The 19395-nt window shown below is 39.4% G+C and overlaps 1 protein-coding gene and 1 long non-coding RNA gene across 6 annotated transcripts in view; one reads left to right on the top strand and one right to left on the bottom strand.

The window, feature by feature from the left end:
• The window catches only part of MYH7B (myosin heavy chain 7B), a 62668-nt gene that overhangs the window by 9437 nt on the left and 33836 nt on the right, over positions 1 to 19395 (top strand). For 2 of the 5 annotated variants that reach the window (XR_013545065.1, XM_078393255.1), the window contains exons 4-11: positions 1137 to 1280; positions 2370 to 2526; positions 5104 to 5131; positions 8009 to 8105; positions 8856 to 8879; positions 12734 to 12826; positions 14257 to 14320; positions 15557 to 15655. Coding sequence is in view for 4 of the 5 variants with exons in the window: in XM_078393255.1 (XP_078249381.1) it covers positions 1137 to 1280; positions 2370 to 2526; positions 5104 to 5131; positions 8009 to 8105; positions 8856 to 8879; positions 12734 to 12826; positions 14257 to 14320; positions 15557 to 15655 (706 nt within the window). In the remaining variant the exon portion in view is untranslated. The remainder of the gene's footprint in view (positions 1 to 1136; positions 1281 to 2369; positions 2527 to 5103; positions 5132 to 8008; positions 8106 to 8855; positions 8880 to 12733; positions 12827 to 14256; positions 14321 to 15556; positions 15656 to 19395) is intronic. The other 3 variants (XM_078393257.1, XM_078393258.1, XM_078393256.1) reach the window with 2 other exon arrangements.
• LOC144589151 (uncharacterized) lies at positions 10882 to 11665 on the bottom strand. Its single transcript, XR_013545067.1, has 2 exons — positions 11593 to 11665; positions 10882 to 11029 (listed from the first exon to the last, which is right to left on the bottom strand). It is a non-coding gene; the product is annotated as an uncharacterized LOC144589151 (long non-coding RNA).

The raw sequence follows: 19395 nt of genomic DNA, 5'->3' as shown, positions 1-19395 counted from the left end.
AGTAACCTAATGTCTGTTTCACATAGGAGTCAGCAGAGAGCTCAGAGGAAACTGGCACTCGGAATCTTTGTTTGCAGCTTGTTAAAGTAGTTCTACTGTGCTCTGGCTGTCCAGATTTTCAGGAGGCAAAGTTGGAGCAGAACTATCTTAACAAGCTAGAAACAAGGCTAATTCATAAATTCCTCCTCTCCCCCCCCCTCTCTCTGCCAATTCCTTGCTTTTTTCCCCTTGAGCCTAGTTGCTCTAGCACTAGATTAGCAAGAGTGTGGGGAAGAAAAGAAAAGAATCAGAACAGGAAGGGAAGAGGAAAGCAGACCCAGGCACCAGTTTTGGGGAGGAGAGGATTCAAATGGCAGCTGGTTTCACTGCTGCCCTGCATCTCTCACTGCTGCTGTAACTGGCTGGAATGGCTTCAGATACAACTGTCACAAACCCATCCACATCAGCTCAAGCAATCACACCATCTGAACTAATACAAATGCATTGTGTTCCCAAAAAGTAGAAGCTTCAGAAGGGAGTGCAACACAACAAATGTGGGAGGGGACGGACTCCAGGCTGATTTGCATTAACTTGTACGTATGTCATGTAGGCAACAGACCATCGCAATTCTGGAACATTTCCAGCATTAGGTATTTGTCAATGAAGTCACACCTTTATTATGTTCAAGCAAAACCAACATTTTTTTAAAAAAATAAAGTTTTCTATATTGCCTTTTGGTTCAGCATTTCCAAGGTGGTTTACAGTACCAAATAAAAATCAGGGAAAGGCAGTGCTCAGAATTATCACAGAAGAGGCAAAATATATTAGAATTTGGGGGCATGTTAAAAACTAGCCAATTTAATAGCATAATCTTTAATATATTAGATTCCTCTTTGACAGATGAATGGATTGTTGTCCTCCATTGGTGAGGATGTGTGTGCATACATTTATATCTATGTTTCACTTACGGTATCTATCTGCCTGCTTATCTTTAAGGCTTTGTTTTAAGGCTTGCATTAATCTCTTTTAATTTAGTTTGAGATTTATTGTAAAACCAGCAGATCAGATATTGGAAAACTAATAAAACAATGGATGTGGCACAGATTCTTGCAATAATCATATCAATTCAGGAAAATGCTTGTGTTTAATCTCTACAGAGTCGTGTTGTTAAGGAAGATGACATTCAACAAATGAATCCTCCCAAATTTGATATGATTGAAGACATGGCCATGTTAACTCACCTCAATGAGGCATCTGTGCTGCATAACCTGAAACGGCGTTATTCGAAATGGATGATCTATGTAAGTAAGAAGCTGGCTTCATAGCTCAGTGAGCAAGGTATCTGTCTGTGGAACCAGAGGTTGTGAGTTCAGTTCCCCACTGTGGATCCCAGGAGAGCCATCCTGTGTGGCCTTGGGCAATCAGCACAGTCCAAGGGTGCCCTCAGAAGAACTGAACTCAGAAACTGCTTTTGAGTACTCTTGGCCTTGAAACCCCTGAAAATTTCACTGTAGGAATAAAAAGACTGTAGAATAAATTTATCTTCCTATGCGTTCTTTCCCATGTATTCTTTTGCTATCTGAAACAGTTGGTGTCAATGAAACGCCTCGCCTTCAATTTATGTTGTATTAAAAGTGTCTTCATTTTTACTAACGAATACATGGGATTAACTGCTTCATGACCCTGATTCGACTTCTGCTTTTACAAATGGGATAAGTTCAACTTATACATATTTCTGCCAGGCTATTGGATTGGGAATAGTGAGTAAGTAAAAGATCCAGTTTCCAAGCTTGACATATTGATTCAGATTTTAGAAAAATGGTCGTAAGCAAAGGGATTTTGCAAAGCTACATTTTTGATGGGCATTTGGTATGATTACATCTTAAACTTCAGGAGAGCCAGAAAATGTTTCTGAGAAATGATGCCAGATGCATGAGAAATATGATGGTAGTGGTGAGAACAAAGAGACTGCCATTGTTTGTCCTTCACTAAAAACAGGCCTGTCACTTAAGACCAGGAAATGGCAGTGTTTTCTGTGTCACTCTCAGGGCTTCAGGGTTTGGAGGGGTTTTATCAGTGAGAATCCCACAATAGGCTCCTTTGCTCTGGGCCTCTGTCCTGCTCACAGGTCTAAGTATTATCTGTTTCCTTGTGGTCTCTCTTTTTTGGTAGAGAGGAATGCTAGTGGAATGCACTCCTGTCATTTCTTCTTTGGTGGAAACAGGTGAAGAGACAGTGACTAGAGACTGCAACAGCAACAAGAGTGGCGGTCCCAGGAATTGGTTATGGGCTCCTGCTGGGTTGGGCTTTAGCAGTTGCTCAGCAGTTGCTTATCGCTGATACTAGCCGTGATCACTCATATCATGCCCATGTCTTTTCTTTCCCATCAGACCTATTCGGGCTTGTTCTGTGTCACCATAAACCCATATAAATGGCTTCCAGTCTATACTCCTTCTGTCGTAGCAGCCTACAAGGGCAAACGGAGGTCTGAGGTCCCGCCTCACATCTACTCCATTGCAGATAATGCCTACAATGACATGTTACGCAGTAAGTGCCTTCTCTGTTCTCACACAGAAATTGTTACAGGAAGGGAAGCTGACAAGGGCCTGAGGCCCCAAGCTGAACAATATATTTGCACCATTAGAATGATAAGGATGAAAAGCATGTAGTTGCACTCAATCCTGCCTTACAGCCCAGAAAGCTCTGTTTTCTAATTGTCACTGGAAATGCAGGCTTTATTTGCAAGTCTGATTGCCATCCCGGCTTGCTCTGTGGGAATTATGTTGTTGGAGAAAGATTGTGCTTATTGTAGGGAATTCACATTTCCTTTCATACTTCGTTTGCTGTTTAGTCCTATCCTTTATATCAAGGGGATACATCCTGCTCCTGAGAGCATCCCAGAGAAGCAATTCTCCTTTAAGACAGGTCATAGTCCCCGACTCCACCACATCCCAGTGTTTAGTGGCAAGAAAGACCTCCAAGTGAAAAGTGGGCTTCTGGCTACTTCCACTTTTGTTTTATGGATCACCCCTCTTACATTTTGGGAGTTCATGCAGCTCCTCAAGGAAGTTTGGCCTGTGTGTTTTATAGGCACAAGAAGGAAGCAGAAAAAAATTTAACCTTTTCTAACGCTAACTCAAGGATGTTCAGCTGTTCTTTTAATATTGGACCCATAGCACTCATGGCAGCTTCTTATCTCACAAACATATGTCATGTAGAATAGAAAGCAGCCCTTCCCAGAAAAACATGGACAGTTGCTGGGCCCCACAGCACTGTTCTTGTCACTGTTCAGTAATGGATGATGTCAGCATGTCATTGTATTCAGTCTCCGTAAAAGAAATTCCCAAAGCTGCCATTTCAAAATGGATTTCTGCATATCTTTGTGTGCTTAAATTATCATGGAGAGCAACAGTTATTTCTGTGGCTAGAAAAATGCATGAGAGATAACCCTACTCACACAACCAGCCCGGGCATGTAATCAATTGTTTATGTGCACCAGCTGGCTGTAATAATTTCTGCATAAACATACTAATCAAATATTCTAAAGAAAGGGGATTGTATCCCACGTTGGAATGGCAACAAGTAGCAGGTGGTAAGGTTTTCAGTGTTTCTTTCTGAGAGCTTTTCTATGGATATGAAATTGAATCATATCTGACAAGTAAGCTGGAGCGTTTCTCTTTGATATGTTGTAAATATATCGTTTAATTCATGCATGGGTGTCTATATGAAATGCACAGTCACTGTCTTTCTATCTGTATACACACACCGTAGATAGCAAGATAAATGCCTTTTGCATTTAATTATGCTTTCAATGTATACCCTGTGTAGAACATGTGTCTTGTCTTTGGGAACTGGGATCAAGGTTCTGACTTCCATGAACTCATCCAAGCCTCCATCCAAAGAGTAGCTGTGATCAGGGATCCTACCTTTTGCATGTTTCTCAGTCATGCAAAATCCTGTGTTCACATCATTTGTAGATAGACATAGCAGATCAGAGAAGATGAATGCAGGAAAGTTAGCAGGGGGGCACATGCCTAGATGTGAATTTCATCTGTTATTTCTGCCCCCACCTTCCATATTGCAACCTCAATTTGATCTGCACAGATTCCCTGGCAGCCTCCCATCCATGCCTGCTGAACTATAGAAAGCTTTCAGCTTCTACAAAATATTTCTTGCATCTAGACAATTATGTCCCTTCTTCCATATCATCTCTTGTTCACTAAATATCTTCACAGGGCAGCTGTCTTTTGATGTATACACTGTAATTAGTCCATGAGAATGTGCCTGGAAATGTGGGGTGTGACCATAAAGGTAAACTCAATCTGAGCTGAACCCTAGTTTGCCTTCTCAGCTGGAATCACCAAAATAAAAATCAAGGCTAGGCTATTAGGATGGAAGAACCTTTGCAAACAGGAGACAACTCACAGCTTGGAATGTAACCTTTTCAAAATTACTTGTGTTACTTATCATCTGCCTAATAAGTAATGATTACCACTAATCATTACTCTGCATAGTAATGCAGATTACCTGTGCATAGGCAATATGTTGTGTTGCTGCTGCAATACTTGTTATGGTATCATTACTGCTTGCCAAGATTATCCCAATTGCCGTTAACAGAGCTAAGAAATGCTTTAGGTGCTCCAGGAAGTGTGGCTTGTGCAGTTGCTGAACTCTGTACTGTACCTGGAGAAGAAAGAGAGAGGACCTCATGTTGCTCTGAGTGGTGCAAGACCCTTCTTTCCAAGTCAAACAATAGAACAACATGCATACACGTGCATATGTGTGTATGCTCACGTACCTGCACACACACACACAGCTGTCCATCTTGAAAAAGTTAATGCAAGTTATGACAATAGTATAACAAGTAATGATTAAAAAAAAGAGAACAGATGTTCCAGCACCACTTTACATATTTGAAGGTCAACGGTAACGACAGTGACTAAAAAAAAAGTAATGCCTTTGCAAGTTGTTGCATTACTACTAAAAAGCATCATTGTTGCACCTCATGAATAAGAAACACAATGTGTAATGATGACAGTGATTAGTTTCATTATGTTTAAGCTCTGAAACAAACTGCAGTCTGTGTAATGTATCTGACATGAAATATTACTTCTTATCTTCTAGATCGTGAGAACCAGTCTATGCTCATCACGTAAGTGCTCCCTTTATATGTGCCATCAATACATTTGTATTATCGGTTTTTGAGTTAGGCTCTTGAGGCCCTGGTATTTTGTCGTGGTCTTGTACAGCTGATTCTACACAAAGTCAACTGTAGACAGAGGAGATGCACCCTGTTTCCCTTTTAGGAAAAGAAAGGCAAGTCATTGGACATGCTGCAGAATCTTTCAGGGTCAATGGTGCCTGTTTACACCCACCTCTCATCCTGCCCCCCATTTGTTGCTTAAGCTCTCTCTCTCACATACCCAGGCTAGTCTTTCTGGTTCTTACATATCAACTAACAGCTGCTACAGCCTTCCCAAAAGCACCCTGCCAACAAAAAGTGGGACAGAAAATTCCTGCCATTGTGTAGTTGATCATACATTGTGTATTTGGACTTCCTATCTGCACCATTTGTTCTTCAGATTAATTATTACAAGTACAAAAATCTATAGGAAGAAGCCCTATTAGTGAACCTGTTTCCAAGCAAAGATCCTGGACCATCCACGAATCTGACAAGCCTGCACAGTGCATGGTCCTCCAATCAACTAGATCCAGCAGTTATGTGCTGTGCCAGGGGCTTGAAGAGAAGTACCATCTTACTGCAGTCACTAGCAGATAGTAAATAAAACTTCCATGAGTTCCTTGGTAGATGGGAGCTGCCAGACAAGATTACTGGCCCACAGATGGCTTGGTTGGCTGCAGTTTCTGCAGGTCATCTAAGCAAGAGCTTGAAAAGCAACACATTAGAGTGAAATGTGGAGCAGAGGGAGTTAACATCCAAGAAAACTGGGTGGCCATGTGATTAGTGGAAGGCAACGGCTTGAGGCTTTGGAGGATCTGAGTGCAGAAGAACAGGACGCTGATAGGATAAGGGAAAAATGCTAGAAAGGAACAATAGACAGAAATGAATTAAAGCAAGGGACTGTTGAAAGAGGTGGCTGAGGCCCAACTGTGAGGAACAGGAAGGGGGAAGACATGTTGACTGAAGAGACCATGTTGAGGAGGCTATATAAAGCCTAACTTGATACCAGAAATCGTTGTAGCCTTGGCCATGGCCTAATTAGGTAAAGCAGGGTCTGACCGTATGAGATGTTTGGCTCTTGTCCTACAGAAGCTTTGCTCCCCCCTGTGAGCATGTCTCTTTGTGCTGGGATTACAATGGATGAACAGCTAACTATAGGCATGAAATCAATGCCAGGCTAATGCCAGAGGGTATTGTAGACAGGAGAGAGATGATACGAGCTTGAGTGATAAAGAAGCCTAGACCATGAAGCTGCCTTACTGCGCTCAGGCCAGAATTTCTCTGCTTTGAAGATTTGTTTCTATTCTGTGGATGAACTTAGAACTTTCTACACCTTTCTGCTGCAATGAAATTAAGATTGATCCCTAAGAGTGGCTGTGTTTATTGTCTGCTTTAGAAAAGTACAAAAGTCTTTTCTGTAGCTCTAGGTAGGTAGGTAAAAACAATGGGTGGGAAACCCATAGCTTCCTAGCTTTTCACATATAAGGTGAAAGAAGGATCCCAGTTACTTTCCTCCAGTATTAATTAATGAAGATGGGAATCAAAGCAGATCCGACAGATAGTTGTCCAATTTTCTTTTGAATGTTTCCAGTGCTGGAGCATTCACCACCTCCCGAGGTAAATGGTTCTACTGTTGTACTGCTCTAACAGTTAAACATTTTTTCCTGATATTTGGCATAAGTCTGGCTTTCTGTATCTTGAGACCATTAATGCATGTTGTGCACTCTGGGATGATTGAGTTCCTGCCCCTCCTCTTGAAATACTTGAAAATACTTGAAAATACTTGAAATACTTGAAATACTTGAAAATACTTGAAAATACTTTTCAAGTATTTGAAAAGTGCTATCATATCTCCCCTCTGTCTTGTTTTCTCAAAGTTAAACATGCCCAGTTTTTTCAGTCTTACCTCATAAGGTTGGTTTCCAGTGTCCTGATCATCCTTTTTGCCATTCTCTGAATTTGTTCCAGTTTGTTGGCATCCTTCTTAAAGTGTGATGAGGCCTAACCAGTGCTCAATAGAGGGGGGCTGGTACCTCATGGGATGTGGAGATTATACTCCTGTTAAAATAGCATTTGCCTTTTTGCAGCCCTATCACACTGTTGACTCATTTTCAGCTTATGAGCTACAATAATTCCAAGATCCTTCTCACTGATAGTAATACTGAGCCAAGTACTGTAGTTCCCATCTTAGAACTGTGCAATTCCCCCCCCGCCCCCGCTGAAGTGGAGAACACTGCACATATCCCTGTTATCAGTGTTAGACTTCCTTCATGCCATATTATAAGCTTTCCTCTTATTGGGAATTTTTCTGTTGCATTATTTCATAGAAATATGGGAAGCTGCCTTATGCCAAATCAGAGTCTGGAGATACAGAATCTAATTAAATGGAACTTACAAGTAGATGCAATACAACAAAACATTGGAGAGCCCATACTATATTAAAGTATACAGTATAAACAAATCACCAGCATGCAAAGCATGAAATACTTATGGTGTAGATAACATCATTTGCATTCAGTTTGGCAATGAATGCAAGTAATATTTTGTTTCAGGACAAAAATATTTATCAAGTCAATATCAACTATTTATCAGTGGCTAGATAACCTGGTGGTTTAGGTGTCTGGCTGCAAAGCTGCAAAATATTTGGGGGCATCTGGGTTCCCCACCCAAGATACATTGCCTAGGACTGTGTGGGATGGCCTGTATGACGGCATTTCTCCCACTTATTCCAACTTTAATGTATATGTCTGGGTGATTGGGATACTGGTTGGCTATTTCTGTGTGTCTGTGCAATCTTTGATAGGATGTGTTTCACATTCTTGATCTATGTATTTCTGTTACTCTAAGCGGAGAATCTGGTGCTGGTAAGACTGTAAACACCAAGCGGGTCATTCAGTACTTTGCCATTGTCGCAGCCCTGGGGGACGGTCCGGGCAAGAAAGGAGTAAGCCCCTCATTTGAAAAAAAAAATGTTTTTGGCTGATTTTCTTTTGTTCCTCTTTGTTTTGTTTTTGACCTCTTTTGTGTTTGGCAACATGTGTGGACATGAGCTTTTCTTTGCCTTTGAAACAAGCAAGGCTTGAAAAATTTGCTTTTGGGGGAAAAGTTTCATAAAATGAGTGCTGTAACCCAAAGTGGCAGCTGCTTTAAGGATTTATAAAGATATTCATTTGTTTCCTTCACCTCCATAGCTTTTCTTTTCCAAAAATGGGGGGAGAATTCTCAAGGCAATCTTATAACACTTTCTTTTAAGCCTTGCTTTTTGTGGTCTCCTCCACCTTTATCGTCCCTTTTGATTCTTTTCCCATCTTGTATGTTTTATTATTCTCTTTCTTCTTCATCTTGCATTCTTTCTTTTCTTTTCTTTCTTCTTCTTTTTTTGACATATCCTTGCAGTTGCTTATTTTCTTAATTACAGTTTTCCATGCAAGCAGACATTCACCAGTATTGTTTTCCTTCCCTGGTTTTTAACCCTCTTGCTTCTTGGTGCTGTTTGTTTATTTTTTTCTTGATCTAATCTGTTTAACATATGTTTTTGATGTATTTTTACAAAATGTATATTTTTTTAAAAGTCAAAACAATTAATGTTTTGCAATATTCTTATGGGCATAATTGGAATGTCCTCATCTTTGGGTGGCAGTTTCTATGACTTTATATTTCTGGAATTGTAAATCTGTTTTTTTACCCTTTCTAGCAAGCTCCTGCCACTAAAACTGGGGTGAGTAATTTTTTAAAGAGAAGATCTAACTATAAATGTGTTGGCCAGTATCCTCTGGTGTGCACACAACATTCTGTTGCACATGCGGAGGTGCTTTTTCAGAGCTTATAAAAGGTGTCCTCTACTTCCTTGCACAAGCATAAGCCCTGTTGAAAACAGTGAGGGCAATTCCAGCTTGCACACACCATAGTTATGGCCAATGTTTGCCCAAAGAGCAGGTAATGGAATTGTCATCTATGCAAAATGCGTGTTGCCTTCTTACCTCTAGGCAAATGGCTACGTATAGCAGCCACTGTAGATAAGATTAAGCTTTTTTCTTCAGGTTGACATACAAACCTATACACCTGCTCACTAGGCTTGTAAGAAGTTAAGTCTTGTGTATTACAGAGCTGGCCTGTGTGTAGCCCTTTGGCGATAGGTGGGGAGCCGATACACTCTGACATTTCAGCTGGCTATCACAAGTACAATGGTCCTGTGAAGCAATCTCTGTGGTTTCCTTCTTGAATCCAGAAATATAAATTTATATATTCTATAATATATAGCTTGCAATGTTCAAATAAAGGAAAATGATATGATGTAAACAAAAATCTGCACAGAATCAACATGCCATTTTGCAGATTTTTGTTTCCCTCTACTTTATTGAACATTCAAGTGTGTATGTATTTCAGAGCTTGGAAGTAACTTGTTACAAGTAACATGGTTATCTGTAATGACTTACCCCACTTTGAGGGGGAACAAAGGCACAACAAAGTTACTTTTGAAAAGTAATGTACCAAGTGGGGAAAAAGTTAGTATGTATACTGTTGTAGCAAGTCACCTTTTGTAGTTACTCTCAAGGACATTTTCAGAGGCACATTGACAGAATCGCAATTCTCCTACACATTCTGATTTTTTCACACAGAGAAATAAGGAGCAGTCAAACAAATTACTTTTAAAACATAACAATCAGTCTTAGCAACCAATTACTGTTCAAACACTGTAATGAGTAACTGGAATAACTTACTTTTTAAAAGTAACTTTCCAAGCTTTTGTAAATTTTAAATAGGCTGTTTAAATATTTGGATGATTTTAATTATTTGCTTATGACTTTCACTTTCTTTCAATGCTTTTAAAAACATTTCCAATGCTTTCAAAAGCATGTCTTTCCACATTTTTGGTTTTGCAAATGTGAAAATGAAGTGGTGTTATTTCCTTCTGTTTTGATGGGGATAGAGAGCGGGAAAACCACAGCCTTCCAGATGTTGTTGGACTATGGTATGAAATTATAGGAGTCCAACATCATCTGTAGGGAATACAGGTTTCCCAACCCTATCCTACAGAAATACAAATATAAAGTTCAGAATGTTTCTTCACTGTAGTGTTGCATGTACTGTACATTCGAAGCTAAAAATATGGTAGCAAAGACAGAATGAGAACTGTACAAATCCTCTGTCATTGTTGAGTTAATGATCCTAATGAAGGGTTCAAAAGTTGTATACCATGTTTACTCTTATGCCCAATGGTTCATTTCTAAGAATCTCACAGATACAAAAGTAGCTTGATGCTCTTTATGGATCTGTGCACTGTCTCTGTCCTTTTATGTGTTCTCTGGTCACCAGTCAAAACCTTGTCTTGTATTGCAACAAGTCTTTTGGGATTAAGCTAGGTGATGCATTCCGTGTTGTTTTTTGAAAGAGGTGGTCCTTCAGGTGGTAAAAGATATGAGTTTGCCATAGCATGTGATTTTTCTCACATACATACTTTGCATTTAATATACTTTGTTTCATTATTGGTCACTGCATTAAATATTTCTGGGGAAGCCCCACTGAAGGAGGCGAAATGGGTTAACAAAAGAAAATATGCAGTCCACTTAACACCTAGTATAACTCTCAGACCAAAGTCCCAAAATGTGTCTTGTTAAGGTACTCCTGAACTGTTGGCAGACTTGGGGGAAAGTCCCTTACTGCAAAATCTGTGATTGATAAACATAGCATTTACCTCCTTTGCAAACAGAAGACAAATCTTTTTGGGTGAGTTGTGATAGAGATTGTGGTGAGGGCAAAGGGTGAAAATCCTCTTCTCCATGCCACAAAACTGATCTGGCACTGACTGTTGTAGAACAAAACCCTAGCTAAACCAAATTTTAACTATCTAAACCAGTGGTTCTTAACCTTTTTGAAAGAAACGCCCCCTTGAGCCATTGAGGAAGTTATCATCGCCCCCCTCTTATTTCTTATTATATCTTATTTATTTATTTATTTATTTGTTTATTTATTTAAGACACTTAAATCCAATGACCCCTGAAAACAAAATTCAATTCCAAGAAAATGAAATGCCCCCCAAAAGTAACATTTAATGATTTAGTTGCAAGCAAATTTTAAGACTCAAAAAGAAATATAAAAAGGGCATAAAATGCAGGAACTAAAAATTTCAAGACGAAAACTCTGAAAATAACTTAAGATATGTATTCGCGAAGGCTTTCACGGCCCGAAAAACCCACAACAACCATTAAATTAAGATAGGAGGAAAATATATATTCATGCACATTGTAAAAAGGCTGCAGCCATCTTCACAGGTTTGGCTTGCTCCAGCGCCCCCCTACCACCCCCCTTCTGCTCCAGTGCCCCCACGCCGCCCCTTTTCATTCTACCACCCCCCTGAAAAATGAAATTGCCCCCTGGGGGGCATTATTGCCCAGGTTAAGAACCACTGATCTAAACCACTGGTTCTTAACCTTGGGTTACTCAGGAGTTTTGGACTGCAACTCCCAGAAGCCTTCACCACCAGCTGTCCTGACTGGGGTTTCTGGGAGTTGCAGTTCAAAAGCATCCGAGTAACAAAGGTTAAGAACCACTGATCTAAACAATGCACACATATTTACTTTGGCTCCCAGCTTCTTTACTGACACAAATCATTATCCGTACTCATTGGTACATTGACATAAACATTACTTCCACCAGTTGGTTGTGTAAACACAGCCACTCCACAGGTAAGAGTTACAAATGCTTGGAGTAGCCGAGAGTAACCTTGAGAAAAATCATCTCCAGCTTCAGTGACCACTGCATTCTTTAAACTTCCTTAGAAAAGAGGTCAGTTTGGAATATCAGTGGGAGGCATAGCTATATTAGACTTCAGACCATTTGAGATCCACTCCGTGGAAACTTATACCAAATAAAATATTGTCTTTAAAATCTTTAAAAATGAAATACTAGTCATTTTGGTAACTTTCTAGGTTGAGGGGGGCAACATATGGGCTCCCAGATGTTGGACAATAACTCCCATTGGCCCCAACTAGCATAGGTAATGATGGATGATGGGAGTTGTAGCCCAGAAACATATGGAGGACAACAGTTGCCCAGCCTTTTACCATATGTGTTTTTTCTCTTAGCAGAGATATTATGCACATCATGAAGAATAGAGATGGACCATTTTATATTGTAGTACTGTATGTCTTTAAATGTTCTTGATATTACAAACATGTATTTTTATGTAGTAAACTAGCAGAAGGATTAGTAAAGTGCTTCTCCTTAAAATGCTAGTTTAATACATGTACATGTGTGTTTCTGTGTTTAAAATGTGGAAGAGCATCCCAAACCGTGAACCATTCTTTCCTGTGACCTGCAGTGGTATAGTCAATGCTTCTGGTTACCATAGTTTATCATGTTGTTTTGAATAATATGCAGATTGACCCTAATTTCTCTGGCCCTTTGTGAAGTTAGAGCTGTATGAGATTTCTGGTACTGATTGAGGTTTAATAGGGAGGAGGTGTAACAGTGTCCCCTGTACAGTGTTCTCCTTCTTACTGTCAGGAGTCCTTGAGATAAGTCTACAGCAGGACACTGGGGATGAGAAATAGCTTATCCTTTTTACCCTAGGGTACCCTCGAAGATCAAATCATTGAGGCTAACCCAGCTATGGAAGCCTTTGGCAATGCCAAAACCCTGAGAAATGACAACTCCTCACGGTTTGTAAGTATATTTTAAAACAATATTCCAGTGTCTAGCATTTGTTCAATATGTATGTTTATGTGATTATTGGTATTTTAAAGGTAAAAGAATAAAATGCAAAAGCTCTAAAAAGGTACAGAACGTTTTTTAAAAATACTTGAGCAAAATATAGAGACAGTCTAAGGCAATTCAAGAGAAAATAACAAAATCAAACCTATCTACCTTAATGCTCACACATTAGTGTACATATAGCATAGTACTTAGGCATGTATAGAATGCATCCTTTCTGGCAATGTGGACAACAGATGTACAAATCTTCCCCTTTGGAGTGAGACTGAGATCTCTAACCACATTTCGGAATGCTTTTTATACATTAAATAACCCATTTCAGACCTGTCTTAATCAACATAATCTAGTTTAATGTGTACCAAAACAAAAGCACTTTCTCCCCTCTCCGTTGCACAGCAGTAATCCTTCCTCAATTTGCATGATCCCAGGGAAGGAAGCAGACTGGCTTTTGGAGTCTCATCTGACAAGAGATACTAGATACTTGGTACTGCTTTGATGTCTTCTTTAATAGGAGATCAATTGAAGGTGTCAGTTCCCTCTTTGTTCTTGGTCAATACTGACCCCTGCCTTCTCAGCCTGCTTTCTCAAACAGTCACAAAGAAATCTCAAAGATTCTAGATGGATTTCTTGTTCCATGTTCCTCTTATCTCCTCAGTTTCTTTACACTCCTTTTAAACAAAGTGAATAGAATGCCTTGCTTCAGGAAGTATGAATCAGTGTGTAGATAAGGCACTGATGCTTTGCTTAAAGGAAACAAACAGCAATTCTGAAGCAAAAATATGGTATTTTTGCTGTTATTCAGCTGAATATTGATAACAAAATTAGCAGAAGCAGGAGTTCCTCAGGGAACTTTGAGAGGCTGCAGTAATGGATGGAAAACTAATGAGGCCTGCAGACAACTTGTCCACCTTAAAAGGTGGAACCTTCCCAGGCTGGAACCTGGGTAGATGCATACATTAATTTCAATTAACATAGAAAAGCAATACTTCCTATCTCTCTTTCAATGCTGCATTTATACGGATTGGAGTGGTCACAGATGGGCCATCTCCCCCATCCAGGTACAAAATGACTTGAACCATGTCCCCCCCACATGGCAATCAATGCAGTAAAAAGAAAATAATGCAACCAACCCTTAAGAGAATTGAGAGGAAGAAGGACATGGTTTGCCAATTGAAAGTAGAGATTCAATTCCTGGCATCACTGGGAGATATGAGGGTACTCTACTTGAGACTATGAAAAACTGTTGCTCATCAGAGTAAACAGTACTATTGGGCTAGATAGAGGAATGGTTTAATCTGGTATCAGAGCTAGAATGTCATAGTAAAACTGCCTTTATTCATTTGTTCTTTTTATGAGCCACTTTCCTTTATATTCTGTCTTAGGGCAAGTTCATCCGTATTCATTTTGGCCCATCGGGGAAGCTGGCTTCTGCTGATATTGACATCTGTGAGTAATGATGGCTGTTGGCCTGGATGGTTTTAAAAAGAGTTTAGACAAATGTATGGAGGATTAAGCAATCCATGGCCAATATTTATGGCCATACATTATCTTTGTGTTCAGAGGCACATGTACAGATGGAGGGACCTGAGAACATCCAAAATTCTCTTGCAGTGTATTTCTTTTCTCATCATAGTCTTGACAGATTTCAGTCCTTCGCTGTCTCCCTTCCTTGAGACTAATGCTTTTAACACAGACATTTAAAAATCTGTGAATGTCTAGTACTAGGGAGCACTGGGTGGCATCCATTTTACATCATTCTGCAAAGGTGAAACATAGCTACTGTTGTTTCATTAAAACATTCTAAGTTGGTATATATTATAAAAAGTATATATTATAACAAGCAAAATTTAATGGAAAACCAATGGCATACACATAATTATATGCTGTAAAACAAGAAACAAATACAGTAGAATGAGTTAAGTGAAATGAAAATTTCAGAAGCTCAGTCCTATAGATTGATGAGAGGTGTACCATATGTATATCTCCAGGGGGGAAATAGCATAGTTAATTTAATATAGTTTCACAATTCTTTCAACAGAGCAGAATCTTTAAAAGGAAAATGAGACCCAGCTACAGAAGTTTCAGTGGTTTGCTAGCCATTGTTTATGAAATAGCAGTTGAAAGTGTTTCTGAGGAGTTTTGCCATGCATACATTATGAAACATTTGTTTGAAAAGGTTTAGCAGTAATTCTGTGGCAAGACTTGGCCAAGAATAGGCTTTTGGTCCCTTTAGCAACAATTCATATTATAATATGACAGAATTTTAGTCGATGAAAGTTGCAGCTGTGGTCCATGTTGCTGCCAACAAACATCTACACGGGGTGGGGTGGGGCCGGGATCCTCAACTGGACAAAAATCCAACTGCCAAAATGGACAGAAGGAGGAAGAATGAGTGAGGGGGTTTCAAAACTTTCTTGCACATTCTTAAAAAGTACTATACACTTCAATACCAAAGACTAGAAAACATGAGCAGGAGAGTGCTACAGCACACATATCCTGGTTGCAAGTTTTCCATTGACATCTGGCTGGTCACTGCTTGAAACAGGATGCTGGACCCTGATCCTATGTGATTATTCTTATGTTTGTAGATGGCTGATGTCATAGGAAAAAGGCATGTTACCTTTCATTTGAACCTTTTCAGCTAAGCAAAAGTAGCTAAATATCTTGTTTTTTTGTTTACAGACTTGTTGGAAAAATCAAGAGTGATTTTCCAGCAGCCAGGAGAGAGAAGCTACCATATTTACTACCAAATCCTTTCTGGAAAGAAGCCAGAACTCCAAGGTAAAAGACAGTAAAACAACTTGAAATTGATTGGTGAGCATGAAAAGCACATGGCAGAGATTCTCAAACAGTTGCCTTCCTAAGGGTCAAACGAAATACTGCTTAATGCATAACATCCAGTTGTAAGATCTGTTTTACTCATAGGTAAGCATTCAGGACCCTTATCAGAGAAGGGAGGTTAAAACTTCCATCCCAATCAAATACATTGGGTGGGGAGGTCTAACTTTCAGCTGCTTGCCCAGAGTGGACCCAAAACAGATTTGTTCTTAATGAAAAAGAAGATCGTATTGCTGAACACAATACATTCAAGAAAGCATCTCGTCGAACTCTCAGTCTGATATGTAGGGAATCCCTACTACCATTAATGTTGCCTACAGAATCTGCAACTGTACAGTGTAGCGCTTCAGAAATTTTGACTAACTCAACATTTCTAAGCTGTGCTAATTCTGTGTTTTCAAAAGGCCAATGCTTATCCGTGAAATTACAGTGAACCATATTCCTGATATGTATATATTTTATGTTTATTGCAAGTAGATTTCCACCTTTTTTCCAGGGAACTTGAGTTAGCATATGTGATTCTCTCTGTCCTTATCCAGTTTATCATTGGAATAACCCGGATAGGTAATAAACTGAAAGATTGTGACTGGTGCAAAGGCACCTAGTAAACTTTATGTCTAAGTGGAGATCAACACACCTAGTCTGACATTGTAACCACAACACCACACTGGCCCTTATCGCAAGTTCCAACTTTTCATGTAATATTTAGTCAGTAGACTAGCAGATAAACTGGATGCTCTTGACCATAACACATTGGGTACCATTGGAATAAACAAGGTCTTCACCTGCATCTATAATTACTGTGTATTGGCTATCAAAGCAAGTGCTTCCTACTTGTGTCTTATGTGCCATGAAATCACATCAGACTTATGATGATCCTAATAGGGTTTTCAAGATACGTGAGATACAATTTTTGTTGAAGGAACTGGGTGTGGTTGTATGATATACCTTTGCCACACTATCCTTACTGTCCTACTCATAGTAGAGTCTTCACCACTATTGAAGAGCAGACTTGCCTTGGCCTCCTTAGAAACCAAGAAGCATTTGGGTTTTTTCCCCCCCTCGGTGTAGAACTTTGCAGGTATCACTGTTAAATTTAATTTTGTTGTTTTCAGCCCAGTGCTTGCGCCTATCAAGATCTAAATTTAAATTTCATTTCTGTCTTCCAGAGTATTAGCAATTCCACCCAATGTTGAGTCATCTGCAAACTTGATAAGCATTCCCTGCACCCCTCATTCAAATCATTAATGAAAATGTTTAAGAGCACTGGGCCCAGAACTGAGCCTTGTGGTACCGCACCCAACTCTGGACTTTATATGGCCCTCTTTAGATTGTAAAGTACACTATTTACTTCAAAACATGGTAAACAAGTCCTGCTCTGTTTGGGGGGTCGTCCTGCTTGTTCAGAGGAGAGGGATGGGATTCTGGTTTTCTGTTCATAGCCCTGCCCTGATGATACTACTGAGTTTTCCTTACCTAATTATCTTGTCCATTTTTCTGCTTTCTCAAGGCAACTGTTCTACTTGTTTCAGTTCCTCAACATTCCCACTCATATACTTCAAGTGATAATTACTGTTGGAATTTCAGGCTTTAGTTTTCTGCAGATGCAAAATATTTAATTTGGTAAACTGAGAATTCATTTACTCATAGGAGCTAAGGCCTGACTTCTTAAAAGTAGCTCCCAAATGCTTATTTTAAGAGTTAAAATGGAACATATATAAAATATGAAAGTAACATTGATGTTTTAAATATTACTGTATTTTATATTCATCCAAAAATTCTAAAAAATGTTTAAATCTTGAGTGCCTTTCCTTTACATCTTTGTGCTTGAGTTTTTTTAGTAGAATCAAGTCAGAAATTAATTTTGTTGGACATGTATTTTTTTAATCTAAAGTTGTTTAGAATTGATCTAACTGAAATAAGGAGATTTTTGATCATCCTGATCTACATTAGAATGTGTGTCCAAATTCAGTTTTTTTTTAAAAAAAATCTGCACTATACAGTATTACTTTTGCTTGAATACACATTCAAGTCTGCACCACACCTACATTTTGATGGAATTGCGCTTGGCTTGAACTGGATCCCGTATGTACTTTCTCTCTTTCTCCCACTCATACCATCCATCAGTATATCTTTCCGAAACCTCACATAAATAAAGACACTCTTAATAAGAACAGCCCACAAAGAAAGCCAGAGAGATCTTTTGTGAACATATGCCTCTTGGATCCGGTCAGGAGAAGACTGTGATTGCATTCATCCATACTATGATCTACACTCAAGGCATTTTTGTAGCATGGAACCACATGCTATGAAACAGGAAATAGAAAGGAACACTTTCCTGACCAGATAGAGATGTTTAGCATAGTGTTGTGTGGCAGGAAAAGATCTGGGCTACTGCCTGCTATGCTTGCCATGCTAGGTAGCAAACAATGCCTTATTAGGCAGAGCTTTGCAGAGGGAGCAGTAATCTTATCTGGTGGTCATAAGGCCAAGGCTGACCACTTCTAAATCAGTCAGCAGCCCAAGGGTGTTCCTAAGATAGCTAGCAGACTCTTATGATGCACATGCCTTTTCAATAGCCACATATTAGAGGAAGTGCAGCCTTTCAGGCTCAAACCTTTAAGCTCGCCCGGCAGTCAAGGCGATAGTGGGAATTTTATTAGGAGCTACACCCCAGATGTGTTTCTGTCTTCCTCCTTGGATTGTGAAGGTGTCAGCATGCCATCAGAGATTAGTTGACTGTCATATAATCTCTCAGTCTCCATTTCTCCAAGCTAAACACATTCCAGTCCCTCAACTATTTCTCATAGGGCTTGGTTTTTGGACTCTTTACCATTTTGTATCATCCTCCTCTGGACATATTCTAACTAATAAATATAATTGTTTAACCAGTTACATGATTCCAGGTGAGCTTTGATTGCTGGAGGTTGTTGTTATTTTGATTTTTATACAACTGCATAGTGCTAGAACACTCTCTGGGTAATTTACAACATAATTATGCAAGGAACACTTTGTCCCTCAGCAAGCTGACTAGTCATTTTACTGACCTCGGAAGGATGGAAGGCGGAGTCAGATTAGAATGGTATTCTTAGTTCCCTCAATCTGGACACTATTCTTCTGTTCTTGCAGCCTAGAATTCTATAGCATTTTCCCCCAACAGCATCACAGTTATCTTGACCACTAGATTCTTTGCCACACATACATAATATGTTTGTGCCAATGCATCATTTGATAGCATCAGCTAATATTTTGTCTAAGAACAGTGTAAACCATTTTCCCGATGTGCTTAACCATAACGTCCATCATCCCAGATGTGTATGGAATGGGTGGGGATGATGGGAGTTGTGTCAAACCACATTTACCACATTTGGAGAATGCCTGGTTTGGGGGAGAAAAGAGTCAGTAGTCAGAAGATTTGTATCACTGCTCTGCAGAATGAGTATATGAATGGACAATATTAACCAGTGTGATCCACTGCTGTATCTTTCTCATTTCAATAGCAGCCTTCTCCTTTTGGCATTCAGTTAGCAAATGTCCTAGTAGAAAAAGATACTTAAGAGAGCCAAATTTCACTTAATCCCATAGAAGCAGTTGTAGGAGAGGGCACAGGGCTTTAAATCTATCAGTAGCAGAGCTGCAAAAGAGTAAAGTATATCTGGTGATTTTTTTAAAAAAAAATCACA

The sequence above is a fragment of the Pogona vitticeps genome, chromosome 4 (genome assembly GCF_051106095.1).
Source record: "Pogona vitticeps strain Pit_001003342236 chromosome 4, PviZW2.1, whole genome shotgun sequence".
NCBI lineage: Eukaryota > Metazoa > Chordata > Lepidosauria > Squamata > Agamidae > Pogona > Pogona vitticeps.
Note: the sequence above shows the minus strand (reverse complement) of the source record. Positions and strands in the feature narration are given on the sequence as shown.